The sequence below is a fragment of the Rutilus rutilus genome (genome assembly GCF_951802725.1).
Source record: "Rutilus rutilus genome assembly, chromosome: 13".
In the NCBI taxonomy this organism is placed as follows: domain Eukaryota; kingdom Metazoa; phylum Chordata; class Actinopteri; order Cypriniformes; family Leuciscidae; genus Rutilus; species Rutilus rutilus.
In genome coordinates, this window is record NC_140218.1 from 34,443,535 (window position 1) to 34,463,222 (window position 19,688).

Below are 19,688 nucleotides of genomic sequence, written 5' to 3' on the forward strand. Positions count from 1 at the left end.
CTTACAGTTTTTAAGAAGATCATACTGTAAATATGAGACATAGTTGGACTTTTTAACATTAAGGTTTCAACCATTTTTTATTTTAAACTGCTAAGAAAAGAAAAAAAAAAAACCATACAAATCCTAGCTTATTATTTACACCAACTGAGAAAAGGCCCACTTGTATAGGACTGTTTTTCTTTCTCTTTTAATGACTATAAATGACACTGAAGTCATATGGCACATGGTTAGAGGTCAGGCTTTTTTGTAGACGTTATATGCAATATAAATCACGCCATGAAACATCCTCATTTTTTATAATTTATTGGGCAATATTACCATGTAAGCTTGTGGTTTTGCTTCGCAATAGTGTAGTAAGACGTCAACAGTTTGCAGTCCTTTTGTGAAGGTCATATAATCCCACATTAACCCTTAAGATAAACCAAGTTGAGTTCAAGATTGCTTTTTAAGTCCGTTGGTGCATATAGAAATTGTTTACAGTATCGTCCACATTTATGACACAGCGAAATGTAAATGTAAAGCAGAATGGAACTGAAATGATATTGGGTCTTGAATGCAAAACACTCAAATAGGAGTGGAATTGGTTAGTTTTTTTGCTGACAATATTAGAGAAAAATGAAGCATAAAGGACAGATTTATACAGAATAGCTTTAGCTAAAGAGGGTTTTTCTTGTTGCAACTTTCTTTTATTTAGCCTTGTAAACCTATAATGAAGGTTTTCAGGTCACATCCTCCGTGCCTTGTGCTCTGAATGTGTCGTGAAGGCAGCGATCTGCATCTGTGGCTTTGGTTTTATAACCTCTTCCTATGTGGGCATTATGCAATTGCATGCAACTATACTGTGACATTATGCTGCGCACCAGTTTTGATTTGCAGAACATGGTGTTCTGTGAGAAAACTACAAAAAAATAAGGTTATGATTGAGTTTTAGAATCAGAAATCTATTGACCAAGTGAAACTAATAACCAATTTCACTTGGGTTTAAAATTTACATTTTCACCTGCCAGCCCATTTGCGACTAAATGTTCAAGTTCCCGGCCATTCTCAAACTCTACTAGCCAAAACATAAATATCAGAAATAAACCAGATTATCAAAATTGCTTCTTAGATTTAAATATATTTAGTTTGGTGGGTTTTATGTCCCCATTAAAAAAATACTGCATATTTGACATGAAATGTAAATTAAAAAAAATTCCCAATAATATTTTCCGACCTTCACTTTGAAATAAAATTTAGTTATATATTTCTAGATTAGTAGTTAAATTAGTGAATTGACTTATTCTCTTTGACAAAAAAAAAAAAAAAAAACTATTTATTTTGTGTAAAAACATTAAATTTGTTTGTCCCACAAACTCCAGTCCACCCATGCATATGCCCTATCACATGACTTGCTAGATGTGACATAATTTCCTTCGAGGGAAAGCAGCTAGTCATTATTAGTGACTAGAATTAGTCATACATCTTCTTTATTTTTCTGGAAGACATGCCACTCTGTTGTGTCAATTTACATTGGACATATGTATATATATATATATATATATATATTATTTTTTTTTACTTAAAATGTTAATCTTTTGCTACAATGTTGTTCTTTCCTACCTAGTAATGGGCTTCATTAGCTTAAAAGGTCCATCCTGTTATACTTTGCATTGTAAAAATGTCATGTTACAGGGTGAGTAAATGTTTTATGTTATATGTTCCCATGGAATATTTGATCAGAATTATTACTTGAGCTTAAGGCCTGGTATAACCTCATTTTTCTTATCGACAGACATTTTCTCCTTCCATTAAGTAAAAAAACATGTTCAGTCCAAAATCCACCAAACAGTAGGAATGACACATTTATTATTACATTTTAAATAAAATATCAATAAAACTTAATTCCCAATGAAGTTTCGTAACTTCCAAACACAGCTCCCTCAAATGTTTAATGGTAAATACATTGAAGTTTAGTGGATAAGATGTCAATTCGTAAAGTCATCAGCTGTTTCCTCACAAAAGTCAGCGCATTAAAGCCTCTCCTCCGTTGACATCCATCAAAAACGCCAACAGTTTCAGTTCAAACCCTGGTTTAATATGGAAATAAGTAGAGATGGCTGCGACTCTTGTTTTTTGGCTCATTAGTCTTGATCAGACAATAAAAATGCTAAACAATATGTCTTAATTAGTCAATATGTAATGAGCTTGTGTGACAACAATGTAGTATATTACTATTTAAAACATTTCTCGTTCAATAATGCATGTTTCATTTAATATTTTTAACGGTGTTCTTGTACAGTAGCCTTGTATCCCTCTCTGTACGAAGCCATAGTTTCATGTTGGCTGTTAGTTTCATAGTTTCTACATAGTTTCCTGTCATTAAAAAGAAGGCAGTACACAGTGCATACTGAACAGGGCAACTTGTGTTCCATTCTGAACATATACTGCATACTATTTCACATGCTTTATACACAAAATAGTTGGCATTACACAGTGCATACTGTGCAGTATATAGTAATCAGTATGCTAATATTGTATTCCAAACACTAGGTCACCTGTCCATGCAATTCAAACAGACAATTAAAATACTGAGCATAGTTCACACACACTATATATTGTAGCAATGGTAAGTGTGGTATTCTAGTACAGTAGTATGCTATTCCAAACAGTCATAATGCATACTATTTCACACATTTAAAACAAATATTATGCAGAACAAAGTACATACTGAACATTAAGCAACTAGTATTCCATACTTTCACATATGTTTTACACAAAATAGTAGGCATATAGTGCATACTGTGCAGTATAGAGTGAACAGTATGCTTGTTTTGCATGCCGAAAACATCCGAAATCGCATACTTCCCTACTAGTAGGTGAAAAACAGTATGTGACAAAAGAAGTATGCCTGAATTCACAGTGCTCATAGAAGAGTAGGTAAAAAGTACCTGGATGACCTACTTCTTCTGGTGAGATGCTGAAGTGTGCATACGACGGACACTTTACTGTCCCATCAGGCCACGGGAGAGGATTTTGTGAATGGTAGTGAAGTAACGCTGGTAGGTCACATGATAATGACAACATGGCGGATGTAGTACGTCCAGATTATATTCATACTACACACATTCATACTATATATAACATACCCTTTTAGCGGTTGTGAAGTAATTACTTACTCAAAATAAACACCTACTCAAGAGAGTATGCGATTTCGGACGCAGCCTTTGTCGCCTGAGTATCCAGTTCATACTGAAAATTCAGATGCTTAGTAGCTATACACACAGAAAGCGTATATGCAGTACAGTAGCCTAGTATGCTATTCTAAACTGCCACAATGCATACTGTCTGTTTATTTGATTCAGGACATAGCCATTCTGAATGCTCTGTCACATATATATATATTTTACACAAAATAGTAGGCAGTACACACTGCAGTTTATGCTAGTATTGTATTTCCGAACATTGTCTAAGTCAACGGGGTATCCGGTTCATACTGAAAATACTTTGCTTAGCTTAGTATACTCACAGAAAGCGTAAGTGCGGTATTGTAGTACAGTATACTATAGTGTACTGTACTACAATTGATGTTGAAAAGACATCAAATTGATGTCAAAATCAACGTAAAAAAAAAAAGGTCAAATATGCAAATCAAATTGACGTCAAAACCAATCCATGACATTGATTTGATGTAAACTGAATGTCAAACTTATTGACCTGCATATACATAAACCAATTTCAGTGTGGGTATTAACTTTCTCTTTTCACCTAATTACCACAGGAAGACATTGCCTTTCAAACTGACCTTAAAATGATATGCAGTATCTTGATCAAGTCTTGACTAACTTTTGACGTCAAATTGATATCAAGCTGGCACTATAATATGCTATTCTCAACATCCACAATGCATACTATCTGTTTTACACACTTTAAGATAAGGACATAGCCATACTGAATGCTCTCTCTGCTGTCATATTTTACACTTAATAGTATTGTTAAAAGCGCTATATAAATGAAGGTGACTTGATTTGTACTCTGTGCAGTTTATGCTAGTATTGTATTTCTAAACATTGTCTAGGTCATCTGGTTCATACTGAAAATACTGTGCTCAGTAGCTAATACACACAGAAAGCGTAAGTGCGGTATTGTAGTATGCTATTAAACACACACTCTGAGAGAAGTATGCAGTACGCAGTGCGCAGTGCGCTATCGGTGGGGAAAGTGCGCGCTGTGTCTTTAAGAGGCCGTGCTCTCTCTCGGTGTGCTGCTGCTGTAGGGATCGGCTGATGGGGGAAGGGTTCTCAGTCTCTCACACACACCGATCTCTCATGGCGGAGAACACACACTCGCGAGGCTCGATCACACACACCGCGAGGATCCGCCAAACCCGCGTCTGATCGCGAGCCCGGACGACATGCGCGTCGCTGAGATTGCACACACACTCGCTGTTGTGATTCTGCTTTTCTTGAGCGCCAGAGAGAGCCAGCTGCATTCACACACGGTGAGACAAAACAAACCTGTGTTATTATTATTATTACCACTATCATCATCATCATCATCATCGGAATATAGATCCTCCGATCTTTCTGTCGCATTTCTATATTTAAACAATTTAAGAATGTGCATTTGTGCTAGTATTAATAATAGAGTATCAGTGTTTTTGTGTGTTTGCATTGGACGCATCAGTGTTAAAGAGATTTTATTAAGGCTAACTAAATAGTATTAGATTAGATCAACTCAATCTAATCTATTTAAACATACTAGACTTGCGTTTTACATATGAGGGAGAATGATTTGCTGTTCATGTGTATGTATAATAATAATAATATTAAATGAATAATAATTCTAACAGTACATAATGCACTAATTTATCAATTTAGCTGTTCACCATTTCTATGGTCTGTTATGTTTGTCTACATAACCACCAAAAAGGCCAATAAGTCCAACTTAATGTAAATGCATCATACAGCAGGCCTCTGTTTCTGTGTGTGTGTGTGTGTGTGTGTGTTTTCATAACCAATGTATATAGTGCGTGTATTTCTGCTGCTGCTGTGCCATAATGTTGTTTCGTGATGCACATTTTTCTTCCCTCTTTTCCAGGGTGTCCTCCTCAGGCCCGGGAGGCTGTGAATTATTCGGAGAGGAACTGAAGAACAAACAGGGGAAATGGCTGCGCCCGCGGGCTTCTCCTCCTCCAATGGACCTGTACCCTGGACCGTGAGCGACACCGAGGTGAACACTCTCTACCGGGATCTGGAGCTGGGCACCGTGCTCACGCTCTTCTACTCCAAAAAGTCTCAAAGACCCGAGAGGAGGACGTTTCAAGTCAAGCTCGAGACCAGACAGATTATCTGGACCAGAGGAACGGATAAAATCGAGGGCGAAAGTAAGTTACGCCTCGTTTCTGGGTGTTTAACTCCAGATTGGCTAGGTTGGTAAATCAGTGCTCGGCATTATGGGTTCAGAAAGGGCTACTTGGTGTGGTATTTGCATGTTTCATAACCACATTTTTGGTCCCCAAAGCCATTAGCTATTTATACCAAACATTATTTCCCTTTAAAGTGGTTGATGCCGTATTTATAAAAGCGCACTCAACCAAACAAAATGACTGCCTGAATTACTCAAACCTGCACTGCCAACGTTTTCTTCACGTCAAGGCATTTTCCTTCTTGAACGGGCTATTTTTAGTGTTCCTGGTGGAAAATGACAGGGGTTTTGACTGGTCCACATTATGTATGTCTGGTTTCTGTGGAGGTATTTATTTTGCGCTTTATAAGATGCGTCTTCAGCTCTGCTTCTTTGTTTGTTTTGGTCCTTGATGGGTTTGGTTCGGTGGACCGGCGATGTAGAGTCACTGCGAATGCTCTTGTTTTGGGCAAGTGTGTGTGAACGCATCTAGCAGTTTGGGGTCTGATCGGAGGGCAGGCCCATCTGTGCTGCTGTTTTCCTGCGGCGGGATGTCTTACACACAGCTGCGCTCTGCTCCGGATGCACCAGACACACTCGACACAAGAGAAAAAAAACACCCAGTGAGCCTCACCGTGGTGTAATCGCGCGTCTGAAGTTAAATGTGACTTTCTTAAATCAGATGTTGAGTTCATGGGCCGCTGTGTGTAAGGACATCAGAAACCCATTACTTGTTTGGTGTGCGAGGTTTGTCGAAGTAATCGATGTTTAGGTGTGGAATGGACGGATGTTATGAAGCATACGTTCACCTATTATTTTTATTTTTTTTGGTGAGAACTTTCTTCGTCACAGGAAATTTGTTGCTTTAGGTGTGCCGAAACGTACTGAGATCCGGCTAAAGGCGGAGCAGGGTTCCTACGCTCATGGAAAACATGGAAATGTTTAAAAAAAATAAAGTGTGACTTCCAGCTCTGAAAAAGTCATGAATATTCAGAACATCCTAAAACCAATTTTTTTATTTTTTTTGGGGGAAGAATGGAAATTCATGGCTTTAGAGAATATAAGTTTTGTTCGTTATTAGGGATGCACTGATATGAATTTTGGCCGATAAATCTAAATCCAAATTTTTATATAATTTCTGAGAGCCTGATTACAAGTCTCACCATTTAAAGCCATGTCCCAAACACACAATTATAATGTTCTTATTATCATTGTAATGGCTTTAGAGAATATCAGTTTTGTTGGTTATGCTTCGGTCTGAAATATTAAATTGTTTTGAAGTTACTTGCATTGAGTGCGGTCTCCACAAACATAAAAAAAAAAAAAAAAAGCCACATCCTTTAACCATAAATGAGTTGGTCAAATCATGTAGTGATGCACTGTCTGAGATACGGTTTTGGTCATTAATTTGGGGTAATTAGGTAACTGAACTAGTTATGCTGTGTGTCGTGTTCTCAGGTTATGAATTAAACCTTGATAAAGTCCTGGCTCTCAATATTTCAGCCGTACAAATTCTACATATTGCTCTAGCGTCAGTTTTGGTCACACGTCCCAGTTGTTAATATGTCAACCAGTTGTAACACAACATAGAAGCAGAGCTAATGAAATCTCACTGTTTTGGTTTTTGGCCAAAACCTGAAACTCATTTCTGTTTTGGACGAATATTTTCCATGTATTACTTAAAAAGGGTTGGTATTTTTAATTGGGGGAATATATGACTTTATTAGTTAGTCACTACTGGTAGAGTTTTGGTAACCGTTGTGGCCATTTCGTTTTGGTTTGTCACAAATAAAGTGTGTTTTTCAGAGGTGACTCAGCTTAGCCTATCTTTGGAATCGTTATCCTAATAGTAAATCTCAAACCCTCTTCTCAGACGTCATGTAATGTTTTGCCCACAGCGTCATGTTTTCAAAGGCACTTCTGTTTGATGAGCCGATGTGAGGAACACGGCTGACAGGTCTTTAGAAAGCTCTTTATTTACCAGTCGGGCTTACGAAAGAAGAGATGTTCTGGAATGCTGTGTAACTTTACGGATCAGTTGAAACCATTTAAAGCATGTTCGATTCTTATGAAACATGAACGTGCAAGTCGTAGGCGGCGCAGACTGCGTTAGAGGTGACGAACTTGTTCGGATGTCAGGCATGACGCGCTTGGTTTGGTCTTCATGCTCAAGTGATTGTACTCATATATTCTCCTTTTATTTTGCCTGATTATCAGTGCGTTGCTCTTTATCAGCCGGCCAGATAAGCTCAGTTACGAGTGTTTCGGTTGGTTGGTAAGCCAGGCTGGATCCACACCAAAACTCTCCCACAACTCACAACCCAATTCACCCTCAGACCAAGAGTTCACGCTGGATTATCAGCCATTAATGAAGCTCTCTGTGCGTTCGGTCCTGTAGCCAAAGTCAAAGTCGCTTGTTGGGACAAATTACGTTTCGAGTTTCAAATGTGATGTTTTGACGGATTGTTGTTGGATGTTCTCGTGGCAGAAGTCTCTTTAGGTGTGCGTGTGTGTGTGTGTCTGCGCTCTTTCTGTTGTGTGTGTTTGCGAGACAGGAAGACTCTTGGTTGTGCCGTGCAGTCTTGTGTTTCCTGCTGCCCTGTTTGGAATTGTCAAGCGGTTCTCTTGCACCCAGCCTGAGCTCCAACTGCCTTTGTCCTGTGTGTGTGTGTGTGTGTGTGTGTGTGTGTTTGCCGTAGAGAGCGGCTTCCTCCGCAGGACTGTTGTGTTTGTACTCTCCAACTTTACCATATAAAAAGAAACAGATGGAGCAAATATGGACACTAGTATCTGGCTCCGCTCAGGTCATATTTTTTGGGTGAAATTCAAGTACTTTGTTCTTGTAAATTCTGGTGAGTTCAGTTTATCGGGACAAAAAATCTTTAAACGAGAAACTGACTCGCCTAATGAATTTGGATTTGGGTCAGAAAGTTTTAGCGGTGTTAGACTTGACCCGAAGCAGTTGCTTGAGTTGAAACGTAAGTCAAAGTGTAAAGGTTGTCCTGATTCAGGGAGACGGGGACAGCTGCTGTGCCGAAAGCTACACAATGCTACCCGTAACCACACAGCCTAACAGGCAGAGCTTTCACCGACAGTTCGCCACACCCTTTACTCCGACCTGAAGACACTAGGGCTGGGTAAAAAAATATCGATTTCTCGATTTTAATCGATCCTCATTTTTACGAACCGATATCGATTCTTAAATCCCAAGACTCGATTAGGCTAGTCATCCTGTTCTCAGTTGATGCATGAATGGAACATTGTAGCGCATCCCATCCAATAACTCACTATAATCTTTGTGCTTTGTTACTATTGATATGAAACAAAGTCTCAGATTTCAAATTACGTCCATTTTCTTACGAAATTCAAAACCATAAATACCGTTTTGGCGCTGTGGCGTGAGATCGCTCGAGAGCAGCACATGATCTTCTCTTCCGTCTTAATAACACCAGTTACCGCGCAAAATAAACATGAATGAGCGTCTGAAAGTGTGTTAAAGATAGAGTACAACTTATCGAAATCCGTGTCATGTGACATGGAATCGCTCAGTGTTTCAACCGTGGAAAGACGTCAGTAAAACAGCTTGTAAACAATGTCATGTAACGTCACATTTACCTCAGAAAAACCATATCCGGTGACCATAAACTCGTCAGTCAGCTGGAAAAATTAACTCTAGAGAGGAGCATTTTGCTAAAGATATGCTCCATATTACATATTCATTATAATGTTTAATGTTCTTCAATTTTTAATGCATGTTTGAATAAATCTGGCAGGTTTTTATGACAGCCACCATTTAAATGTTTATATTTCATATAACTTTATTATTCTAAAAATAAATAAAAGTGTAATTTAAGTGTTTGTATACAAATCAGTTAATTTTTACCTTCAATATTACAGTAGGCTAATGAAGCCTATAGGCTACCACTGACTCCCATAGTTTACAGCATTAGTGAAGAGATTTGTTTTCCTTGAGAAAATTCAATATTGAATCGAATCAGAATCGAAATCGAATCGAATTGCAAGCCTGTGAATCGAAATCGACTCAAATTGTGAAATTTGTGTCAATACCCAGCCCTAGAAGATACCCACACTTAGATTATCACAGAAGTACTGGGATAAAAGTTTATAGTTTGGAAATAAACATTGGCTATAATAGCGATCGAAAAAGAGGAAATCGAGGGCCAGTTTTGAAAGTAACTTGACGCTTCAAATAAAGATTGTATCGATTACTAGGGGTGGGAATTGGCAAAAATGTGACGATTCGATGGTATTGCGATATTTGGGCTACGATTCAATATTATTGCGATTCGATTCTGCGATATATTGCGATTTCATATTATTCAAAGGCATTACAAAAAAATAAGACTGCTCAACTCACTTCAAATGTCACATTTAATTCTGTGAACATTATCTTCTACACAATAACTGAAGTGCAAAAACTTTGTTCTTGAACACTCAGGACACAGGACCTCATTACAGGACAGGACGTGATTATTCTCAGAATAGGAGACCTCTCACATGAACGCTGAGCTCCCCAGCACATAACTTACTTATTTAAATACAATAGAGTAACAGAAACCTGAGAATAATCATATAAATAAGAGTAACTTAGAGCTGCTAGAGTCCCGTCCTGTTGGCTGCAAGGTCATCAACTTTGGTTTCATTTGGGAATATTGGCATTTTTGTTTAGAAAAATGAGTTGGTCAACATGCCCACACTTTCGATTTGAAAGAAGACGGAGCGTCGTGTGCAAACGGTTGTGATGGTGAAGCCATTTTCATTTGAATTTGCTGTTGAAAGCACCGCAACAAGCGCCACCTTGTGGATGTAATACGCAAATGTGAATTATCAGAGTAAACTCCGAGAAAACCCGAAAGTAAAATTTTATATCGCTATTTATAATTAAATATCGCAATACTTTGCGCTACTGTTGCGTGCGCAAAATATCGCGATACTGAACAGAATCGAATTATTATTTTATTTTATTTTTTTCACCACTATCAATTACATCGTTACACCAGTAGGTGGCGACAAGAGACTGTTAAAAAATTGTCATTCATTCAAGAGATTCTTCAACAACGCCGATTCATCCAGTAATGAAACAAGTCTTGAGTGAGTCATTTATTCAAACTTAATTAAATTAATTAAATGTTTTTAAATGGACAGTTTTGTAGTGGTGGGCAGATCGAGGCTTCGTGAAACAGTTGAAGCAAATGTGCCGTATTGTGTCGAGACGTTGAAACAACCCGACACCCGTCTCCACAGTGACCCCTAGTGGTCAGAACAGTGTAAATGCAACAAAAACCCGGGCCAAACATGCATAAAAACACCTTTTACAAATCTATTGCACTTTTTTTTTTTTTTATTGAAAGTAAAATCTTTTAGATGCAATTATCTAATCATCTACTAAGATTATCAAGTGTCTATATGTTCTTTTAGCAATTGTCAGGGTTTGTTCTATGAATGGCTCCGCTAAACAGGCCAATAAGACACTATTAACTACCATTTTAATTATACTAATATCTAATTTAAAACGTCTACAAATGTATAAAACTGATCAGAGATCAGGTAAAACCCACAGACACTTGTTTTGAAATTGCCATCACTACTGTTTTATTTAGTTGTCTGTTCAGAATAGTGGGAGAAACGTGATTTCTATTTTAAACAAATCATGATTATCAATTTCTCAAGGGATTGTGTACTAGTGGTTGAATTCTGCTGCATCTCTGATCCTTGATTTAACTTAAGTTTGACTAGTTTCTTTTATTGGCCTCATTAAGAAAATGTTTAATTGACCAAATATCGGAGATTTCTTAACCGCACTAATTACTTTTCAGGGGTGGTTATTAACCCTATGTCGTTGAGTTGATTTAGCTGAGGATTTTGAATAAATTACTTCAAAAGTTTATCGTCACGCAAAAAAAAAAAAAGAAAGCACAAGCTTTATCAGGTTATGTTGAAACACTAAAAATATCAGTAAAAGAAGAGAAAAGAGTGCGATTGCATGGGGAAATCTACTCGCTGGTCAAGAAGCAAGAAACTTTCTGCATCCAAACTGAGTAAATCATGTTTTTGTGTGTTTTTCTTAAAATAAACTTTGTGCAAAGCATGCCTTGAACGATGGTCAGTGTCATAAAGAACAAGTGCTATTTCAGCCAATGGTATATTTCAGCAAATATTCACCTTTCTAAAAGCATCCATCACACTGTTTTCTACTGTTCCTTTGCTTTTGGCCAGTAATTTAGTCTAGTTTAGTACAGTACCAGTCAAAAGTTTGGAAACGTTACTATTTTTAATGTTTTTGAAAGAAGTCTCTTATGCTCATCAAGCCTGCAGTAAAAAACAAACAAAATAAAACAGTAATATTATGAAATATTATTACAATTTAAAATAATGGTTCTCTTTTTTAATATACTTTAAAATGTAATTTATTTTTGTGATGCAAAGCTGAATTGTCATCAGCAAGTACTCCAGTCTTTGGTGTCTTATGATCCTTCAGAAATCATTCTAATATGCTGATTTATGATCAATGTTGGAAACAGTTGTGCTGCTTAATATTTTTTTTTTATAACCTGAGATACTTTTTTCAGGATTATTTGATGAATAAAAAGTTAAAAAGAACTGTATTTATTTAGAATAGAAATCTTTTGTAACAATATACACTACCGTTCAAAAGTTTGGGAACAATAACTATTTTTTTTAAAAGAAATTAGTACTTTAATTCAACAAGGATGCGTTAAATTGATAAAAGGTGATGGTAACGATTTATACTGTTAGAAATGTTTTTATTTTGAATAAATGCTGTTTTTATGAATAAATGCTGTTAACGTTTTACTCATCAATGAATCCTGAAAAAAGTATTCCAAAAAATATATATTAAACAGCACAACTGTTTCCATCATTGATAATAACTGAGTATCAAATCATCATATTAGAATGATTTTTGAAGGATCATAAGACACCAAAGACTGGAGTACTTGCTGATGAAAATTCAGCTTTGCAGCACAAAAATAAATTACATTTTAAAATATATTAAAAAAGAGAACCATTATTTTAAATTGTAATAATATTTCATAATATTACTGTTTTTTTTTTTTAACTGCAGGCTTGATGAGCATAAGAGACTTCTTGCAAAAGCATTAAAAATAGTAGTGTTTCCAAACTTTTGACTGGTACTGTAGCATCTACTTCAATCCAACGCTTGCATTTTTTGAGATCACTGGCTGATTTCAGGAGGAATGGGAACGAACAGATCTGGATTCCTATTATCCAAATATGTACCAAAACAACACCTTCTTCCCATTATGTTGGGAATTTGCCAAAAAAGGAGGTATGCCATAGACCGTTCAGTAAGTTGGATTGGCTTTTCGGGCTGTTTTTTCTTCTTGTGATATTCTCCTCAAGTGATTCATGAATCCTTGACTTGGTTCTCAGCTGTGCATCCGCGTTGAACGTGACTCCCATTTGAATTTAAGATTAAATTAATATTTGTTTTATTTTAAGACGATGTGTATTCAGATACAAAAAATTAAATGTCCTTTTGAATGCAAGTAGTGTTGCTCCCGAGCTTTTTCAGTCGACTAGTAGTCCATCATTAAAGACATTAGTCGACTAATCGCATGTCTATATTAATTTAATTGCTTAAATATATACTCGGGGGAGGGGGGGGGATACTAAATTATAATGAGCATTTAATATATATGGGTGTAATATAGCCTATATTTTCAGTGCTTGGTAGATTATACTATATTTTAACTGATTCCAAATTACATGACAGAAATTGTAGTTAGTAACGTAATCCATTTACATATTTACAGTAATATAATCAGACAAATATTTGATTACTTTTAGATTACTTGTGAGCTAACTTGTTTATTTCATTGATTTAAATAGGATTATCTTATACAAATACAAAGAGAAAGAACATATTTTCTATTCTTTATGAACAACATAATGCATTAAATATTAATACTAGTTTGTGAGTTTAACGAAAAGCTATTATGTATTTAAATCATACAAATGTAAAATTAAAAGAAATACTTGGAAAAATAAAACCAATCAAAATAAAACGCTTGCTAAAAAAGATGAAATATTTTGTTTAGCTGCATGTCATGCGAGAACCGTGAACTTAAAGGTGCTTTATGTCATTTTGTATTAAATGTATTAAAGCATAAAAATGCCATATGTTTGCAGGAAACATGTTCACGTGTTTGTGTCTCCTAAAAACAATGCCACCGCCTCTTATTGTACTTTGAAATGTCTGTTTTAGTTTTGGTCTGTGTGATCCCGCCCACTGCCAGTTTACCCAATGTTGTTTCGACAATCAATGAATTATGAATAATTTACTGCCATTGTGAGGATAACATGTAATCAGTAATTTACTGCCAGTGTGAGAATAACATGTAATCAATAAAAAAGTAACTACAGTCTGACTAGGAGTGTTTTAAAATGTATTATAATCTAATAAGAAGACCACAGCGGATAGTCCGGAGATCACCGGTACTTTTCTTCCCACTTTCCAAGAACTGGACTGGCAAAATCCCTCTGTCCCGCTCACATCCAGGCCACATCTCATCGAACCGTGACCGTCTGGCCGACTCTACAGAGCACCAGAACAGCCAGACACAAGAGCAGTGTCTAACCCCAGGCTCCTCAACCCCAGTTAAACGCCCCTCGGGCCAATACAAAACACTATTATACTCATATTTATTTAGCAAACCATTCACATTCATTTGCATTGTATTTAACATACCTGTACTTGCATATATAGTCTATTTTGTATATTGTGTATTGTGTGTGTGTGTGTGTGTGTGTATATATATATATATATATATATATATATATATATATATATATATATATATATATATATATATATATATATATATACACACCAGTCAAAAGTTTGGAAACGTTACTATTTGTAATGTTTTTGCAAGAAGTCTCTTATGCTCATCAAGCCTGCAGTAAAACAAACAAAAAAAAAAAAACAGGAATATTATGAAATATTATTACAATTTAAAGTAATGGTTCTCTTTTTTAATATACTTAAAAATGTAATTTATTTTTGTGATGCAAAGCTGAATTTTCATCAGCAAGTACTCCAGTCTTTGGTGTCTTATGATCCTTCAGAAATCATTCTAATATGCTGATTTGATACTCAGTTATTATCAATGATGGAAACAGTTGTGCTGTTTAATATATATTTTTTGAATACTTTTTTCAGGATTCATTGATGAGTAAAACGTTAACAGCATTTATTCATAAAAACAGCATTTATTCAAAATAAAAACATTTCTAACAATATAAATCGTTACCATCACCTTTTATCAATTTAACGCATCCTTGTTGAATTAAAGTACTAATTTCTTTAAAAAAAAAAAAGTATTGTTCCCAAACTTTTGAACGGTAGTGTATATTGTTACAAAAGATTTCTATTCTAAATAAATACAGTTCTTTTTAACTTTTTATTCATCAAATAATCCTGAAAAAAGTATCTCAGGTTATAAAAAAATATTAAGCAGCACAACTGTTTCCAACATTGATCATAAATCAGCATATTAGAATGATTTCTGAAGGATCATAAGACACCAAACACTGGAGTACTTGCTGATGAAAATTCAGCTTTGCATCACAAAAATAAATTACATTTTAAAATATATTAAAAAAGAGATCCATTATTTTAAATTGTAATAATATTTCATAATATTACTGTTTTTTTTTTTTTTTTTAACTGCAGGCTTGATGAGCTTAAGAGACTTCTTTCAAAAACATTAAAAATAGTAGTGTTTCCAAACTTTTGACTGTATATATAATTTTTTTTTTTATTAAATTATTTTACTTTTATTATCGGTCTTATCGCTGTCATTCTGTCTGTACACTGGAAGCTTACGTCACCAAGACAAAATCCTTGTATGTGTAATCATACAATAAATCTCATGCTGATTCTGAATTACAAGTATTTAAGTTTCAGTAAACCATATTAATCAGTTTCTACCCAACGCTGCCTATTCCTCGCTCAAGCGCACGCATGAAGCTCGCCGCAAAAGTAGCCTGATGATTATGAATGTGTCGGAAAAGATAGAAAGGAGACGTTTTGTTTATTAATAAACTAGTGTTTTCTGAGTCAGTGTCGGCTGCAAAGATGAAGTTGACGATGATGACTCTTCATCTCCTCAGTGTAAATGCGCCTTTAGAGAGAAATGCACCTTTCATACGGATTACATAATCAGAGTGTTTGAATTGGTTGGTTTAAAAGTAGACATTTCAAGCTTTCTATAGATATATTTGTCTGTGAGGCAAGTAGCCCATATACGCTGAGTTTCGGTTCATTTCTGTGACGCACTCCAGTTCACAGAGACCGAGACGGCAGAAAGAGCATCCTGTTTGTTGTCTTTATTTGACTGAAACACAACGTTTCCTTGTTATTGTGAGTGTACACAAATAAAAGTAGTTTTCAAATGATAAGGCATATTTGAGGTCGATGGATGATTTTGACTTCCTAGCCGACACACTGTAATTACCCGCCGTTAACGATCTGTCCCTCACGGACTGCGTGACCTCACTTCCTGTGGAGTTTTTTTTTTTTTTTTTTTTTTGGCGACTAACCGACTATCAAATCTTGATCATTTAGTGGACTATTAGGGGGCAGCCCTTGTGGCAAGAACTGATTAACACACATTTTTATAAGAATAAGATGAGGGGGAAAAACATTACTTCAAAGCACAAAGTCAGGTTTTGTTAAAATCTTGAAGAATATTATTATTATTATTATTAGTATGATTTTTAAACAGTCAATGTCATGAAGCAGTAAATAATAGAATGCTATTCATGCTGTTTGGATTTTATTAATTTGTTGAGTGCTCTTGTGTGGTTTTGAAAACCAGGCTTATTTCCCTTTAATTGAAATAATGTCTTTCAGAAATTCCAGTTTATTTTGAAATAATTAAAATAAATACATTTTAGTTTTTCAGCCATAGCGACAACCCGAATCAATACAATATCATAATAAAATCACTATTAGATTAACTGTTCACTCTTAAAAATAATGCAAATGTGGGGTTTTCAGAGCGATGCCATAGAATAGCCTAACTATTTTTGGTTCTTCAAAGAATCTTTCATTGATCAGTTCTTAAAATAACCTTTTTTTTTAATCAGTATGAAGAACGTTCTAAGAATCTAAGGAATAATTTTTCACTAAAGAACCTTTCGTCCAATGGAAAGGCTCCGTGAATGTTAAAGGTTCTTCATAGAACCATCATGTATGAGTGTCACTCTTATTAAAAATGATTAAAACCTACAAAATTGTTTCTGTAGTCACAGTACCACAATAAATATCATAATAGGTTTATTTTTACAGCTCTTTACACAATTCCGATGGTTGCAAAGCAGCTTCACGTTGATAAACGTGAAAATAATGATCAGTTATGCCAACTTGATCAAATGAGAGAAATTCAGGTCTGCTGTGCGCAGCTCTTCGGAAGACAATAGTGTCGTTGTTCAGTGTTAATTCAGGTCAATAACTGTGTAAAGTTCATCAATTATTAGATAAGTTCAATTCATCTATATACAGCATAATAATAAATTAATATGGAGTCTCAGATACAAAATTTTTGGTCTGTATGTTTGAATTAATAAAACTGAACAGTGGCATTGTAGTAACCATATGATTGTAGGTTATAAGAAGTTAAAATGTTGAGCTAGTGTAGAACTACACGCACGCACACACACACACATTCCAGATCTCTCCTGTTATATCCAGCAGACGAGTTCAGCGCAGTGTGTGTTACTGTGTAATGCGATCAGTCTCGCAAGTGTAGATGGGATGTTGCTTTGTGTTCCTGATCCAAAAAGTCCAGAACAAGAAAGTTTAAACTTAGAAAAAGACGTTTTTAGAGATCCAGAACTATACCAATATAAAATTATATTTATGCTTTGGTCTGCCACTGTTTGCTGTGTTTATGACGTGAGATTACGAGGAAATTGATGTTACTAACGATATTCATTCAGTTTCTTCGTTAATGACACCTGCGTTTCTCTTACAAGATTCTGTCAGAGCGACACAGGATGAGTGCGGTTAGAGAGAGGAGAAACAGGGGGAGCACACACACACACGCACACCTCACAGACTCTCTTTCTGCGGAGACTTACAGGCAGAGTGCAAAATTAACCTCCCGCCCTCCAATAGGTAAATAAAGAATTTACCAGCCATACATTTTTCTTACCGATAAAAGCTGTTTTTATTCTATTCAGTGATGTCACTTTCAAGATTCAGAATCAGATTATCCCTAATTTGGCTTAAACTGCCCCTATTTTATATATATATATATGTGTGTGTAATATAGCGGTTTGTGAATGTAAAAAGTTTTATAGATCAAACTGCACGACAAATAAAGAATTGATTCTGAACTAGAGAGTTTGACGAATCACAACACAATCACAAGTTGATGCCGCAGTGTATTTATTATGAGAAAACGTGTGTTTTTTTTACCTTGGATGCATGTAAACCTGTTGTAGGAGACTCCAAAAACAACATCAGGACCCTTTAAAATAGTGGCACTTTAAGTAATGTTGTAATTTTGGCTTAAACATGTCATAGTTTGTAATGAATATCTGTTCCAGCGAGTGAAATAACTTTATTTACTCAAAGCCAACTTTTCTTCTTACTTGGCACATTTTGAAGTTAATTTTAGTCTTTGCTAACATACAGGCTTACTTGTTGGCGCACTAGAACCTGTTATTTAAAAGTTCGAGTTTTTCCTGCTCTGAAAATATTTTGCCGGCCGCCAACATTAATATTAATTTAATCAAATGAATAGGATTTGTTTGATCAGTTAACATGATATCTGCTGCTTTAAAACGCTCCCGTGACTGTTTGTGTGTAAACTCTCATCAAAGGTTTCTGTTTACGGCGTGTTTTTGCAGAGTTCAGCAATGTAGCCAATCACAGGCGTATCTGTTGAGCTCATGAACACAATGGCCGCTTTCTGTATGTAATATATTTTTCAAGTTTCTGGATTGAGGACCACGATTGAATCCGAATGGCAGTGATAAACATGGGAATGGACGGAACAGGACATTTGATACTGTGTGTCAAATGATCTGTGCTTTAAAGGGATACTCCACTTTTTTTTGGAAATAGGCTCATTTTACACCTCCCCCAGAGTTAAACAGTTGAGTTTTACCGTTTTCGAATCCATTCGGCCGATCTCAGGGACTGGCGGTACCACTTTTAGCATAGCTTAGCATAGATCATTGAATCGGACAGGACCATTAGCATCTCTCTCAAAAAAATGACCAAAGAGTTTCGATATTGTTCCTATTTAAAACTTGACTCTTCTGTAGTTACATCGTGTACTAAGACCGACGTAAAATGAAAAGTTGCGATTTTCTAGGCTGATATGGCTAGGAACTATACTCTCATTCCTGCGTAATAATCAAGAAACTTTGCTGCTTTATAGGAAAAATATCGAAACTCTTTGGTCATTTTTTTGAGAGAGATGCTAATGGTCTTGTCCGATTCAATGATCTATGCTAAGCTAAGTATGTTCGGTAACACTTTATTTTACAGTGTCCCTGTTACATGCTACATGTAGTTACTATAGTAATAACTATAAATCATGTAATTACATGGAACTAACCCTACAACAAACATAACAAAATAATATTTCTCAGTACTTAAATGTATAATTACACTGTAACAAGGACACCTTAAAATAAAGTGTAACCGTATGTTGTTTTTTTGTGTGTGTGTGTGTGTGTGTGTGAAAGAATTGAATGGTTTTATTCAGCAAATTGATTCAAAGCAGACATTTATAGCTCTTCTTTTTATCTTTTCATCAAAGAATCCTGAAAAAAAAGTATCACGGTCTCTACACAAATATGAAGCAGCACAACTGTTTTCAACATTGAAATGTTAATAATAATCAGAAATGTTTCTTGATCATCAAATCCTCGTATCAGAATGATTTCATGAGGATCATGTGACTCTGAAGACTGGAGTAATGATGCTGAATATTCAGCTTTGATCACATTTTAACATGTATTCACATAGAAAACAGTTATTTTAAATGTTTCACTACATTACTGTAATTTTTACCTTAGTTTTGATCAAATAAATGCAGCTTTGGTGAGCAGTAGAGACAGAAGCAAACAAAAAATTATCTTACAGACCCCAAACTTTTAAAGGTAGTGTATGTAATAAACCTCAACCCAAAGATTCATAACTCTAGTTAAAGATAAATTGATAAAATGGTTTAGTTTCGTTCCAGTGAAAACATCTTTCATGTTTCCGAGCACCTTAACCA

At 35.6% G+C, this 19,688-nt stretch overlaps 1 protein-coding gene across 2 annotated transcripts in view; it reads left to right on the forward strand.

Annotated features, from left to right (window-relative positions):
- Positions 1 to 4,237: 4,237 nt before the first annotated feature.
- The window catches only part of plcg1 (phospholipase C, gamma 1), a 62,439-nt gene continuing 46,988 nt past the window's right edge, over positions 4,238 to 19,688 (forward strand). The window contains exons 1-2 of one of the 2 annotated variants that reach the window (XM_084427223.1): positions 4,238 to 4,477; positions 5,077 to 5,362. In XM_084427223.1, coding sequence (XP_084283349.1) covers positions 5,143 to 5,362 — 220 coding nt within the window. In that variant the 5' untranslated portion in view covers positions 4,238 to 4,477; positions 5,077 to 5,142. The remainder of the gene's footprint in view (positions 4,478 to 5,076; positions 5,363 to 19,688) is intronic. The other variant, XM_084427222.1, reaches the window with a different exon arrangement.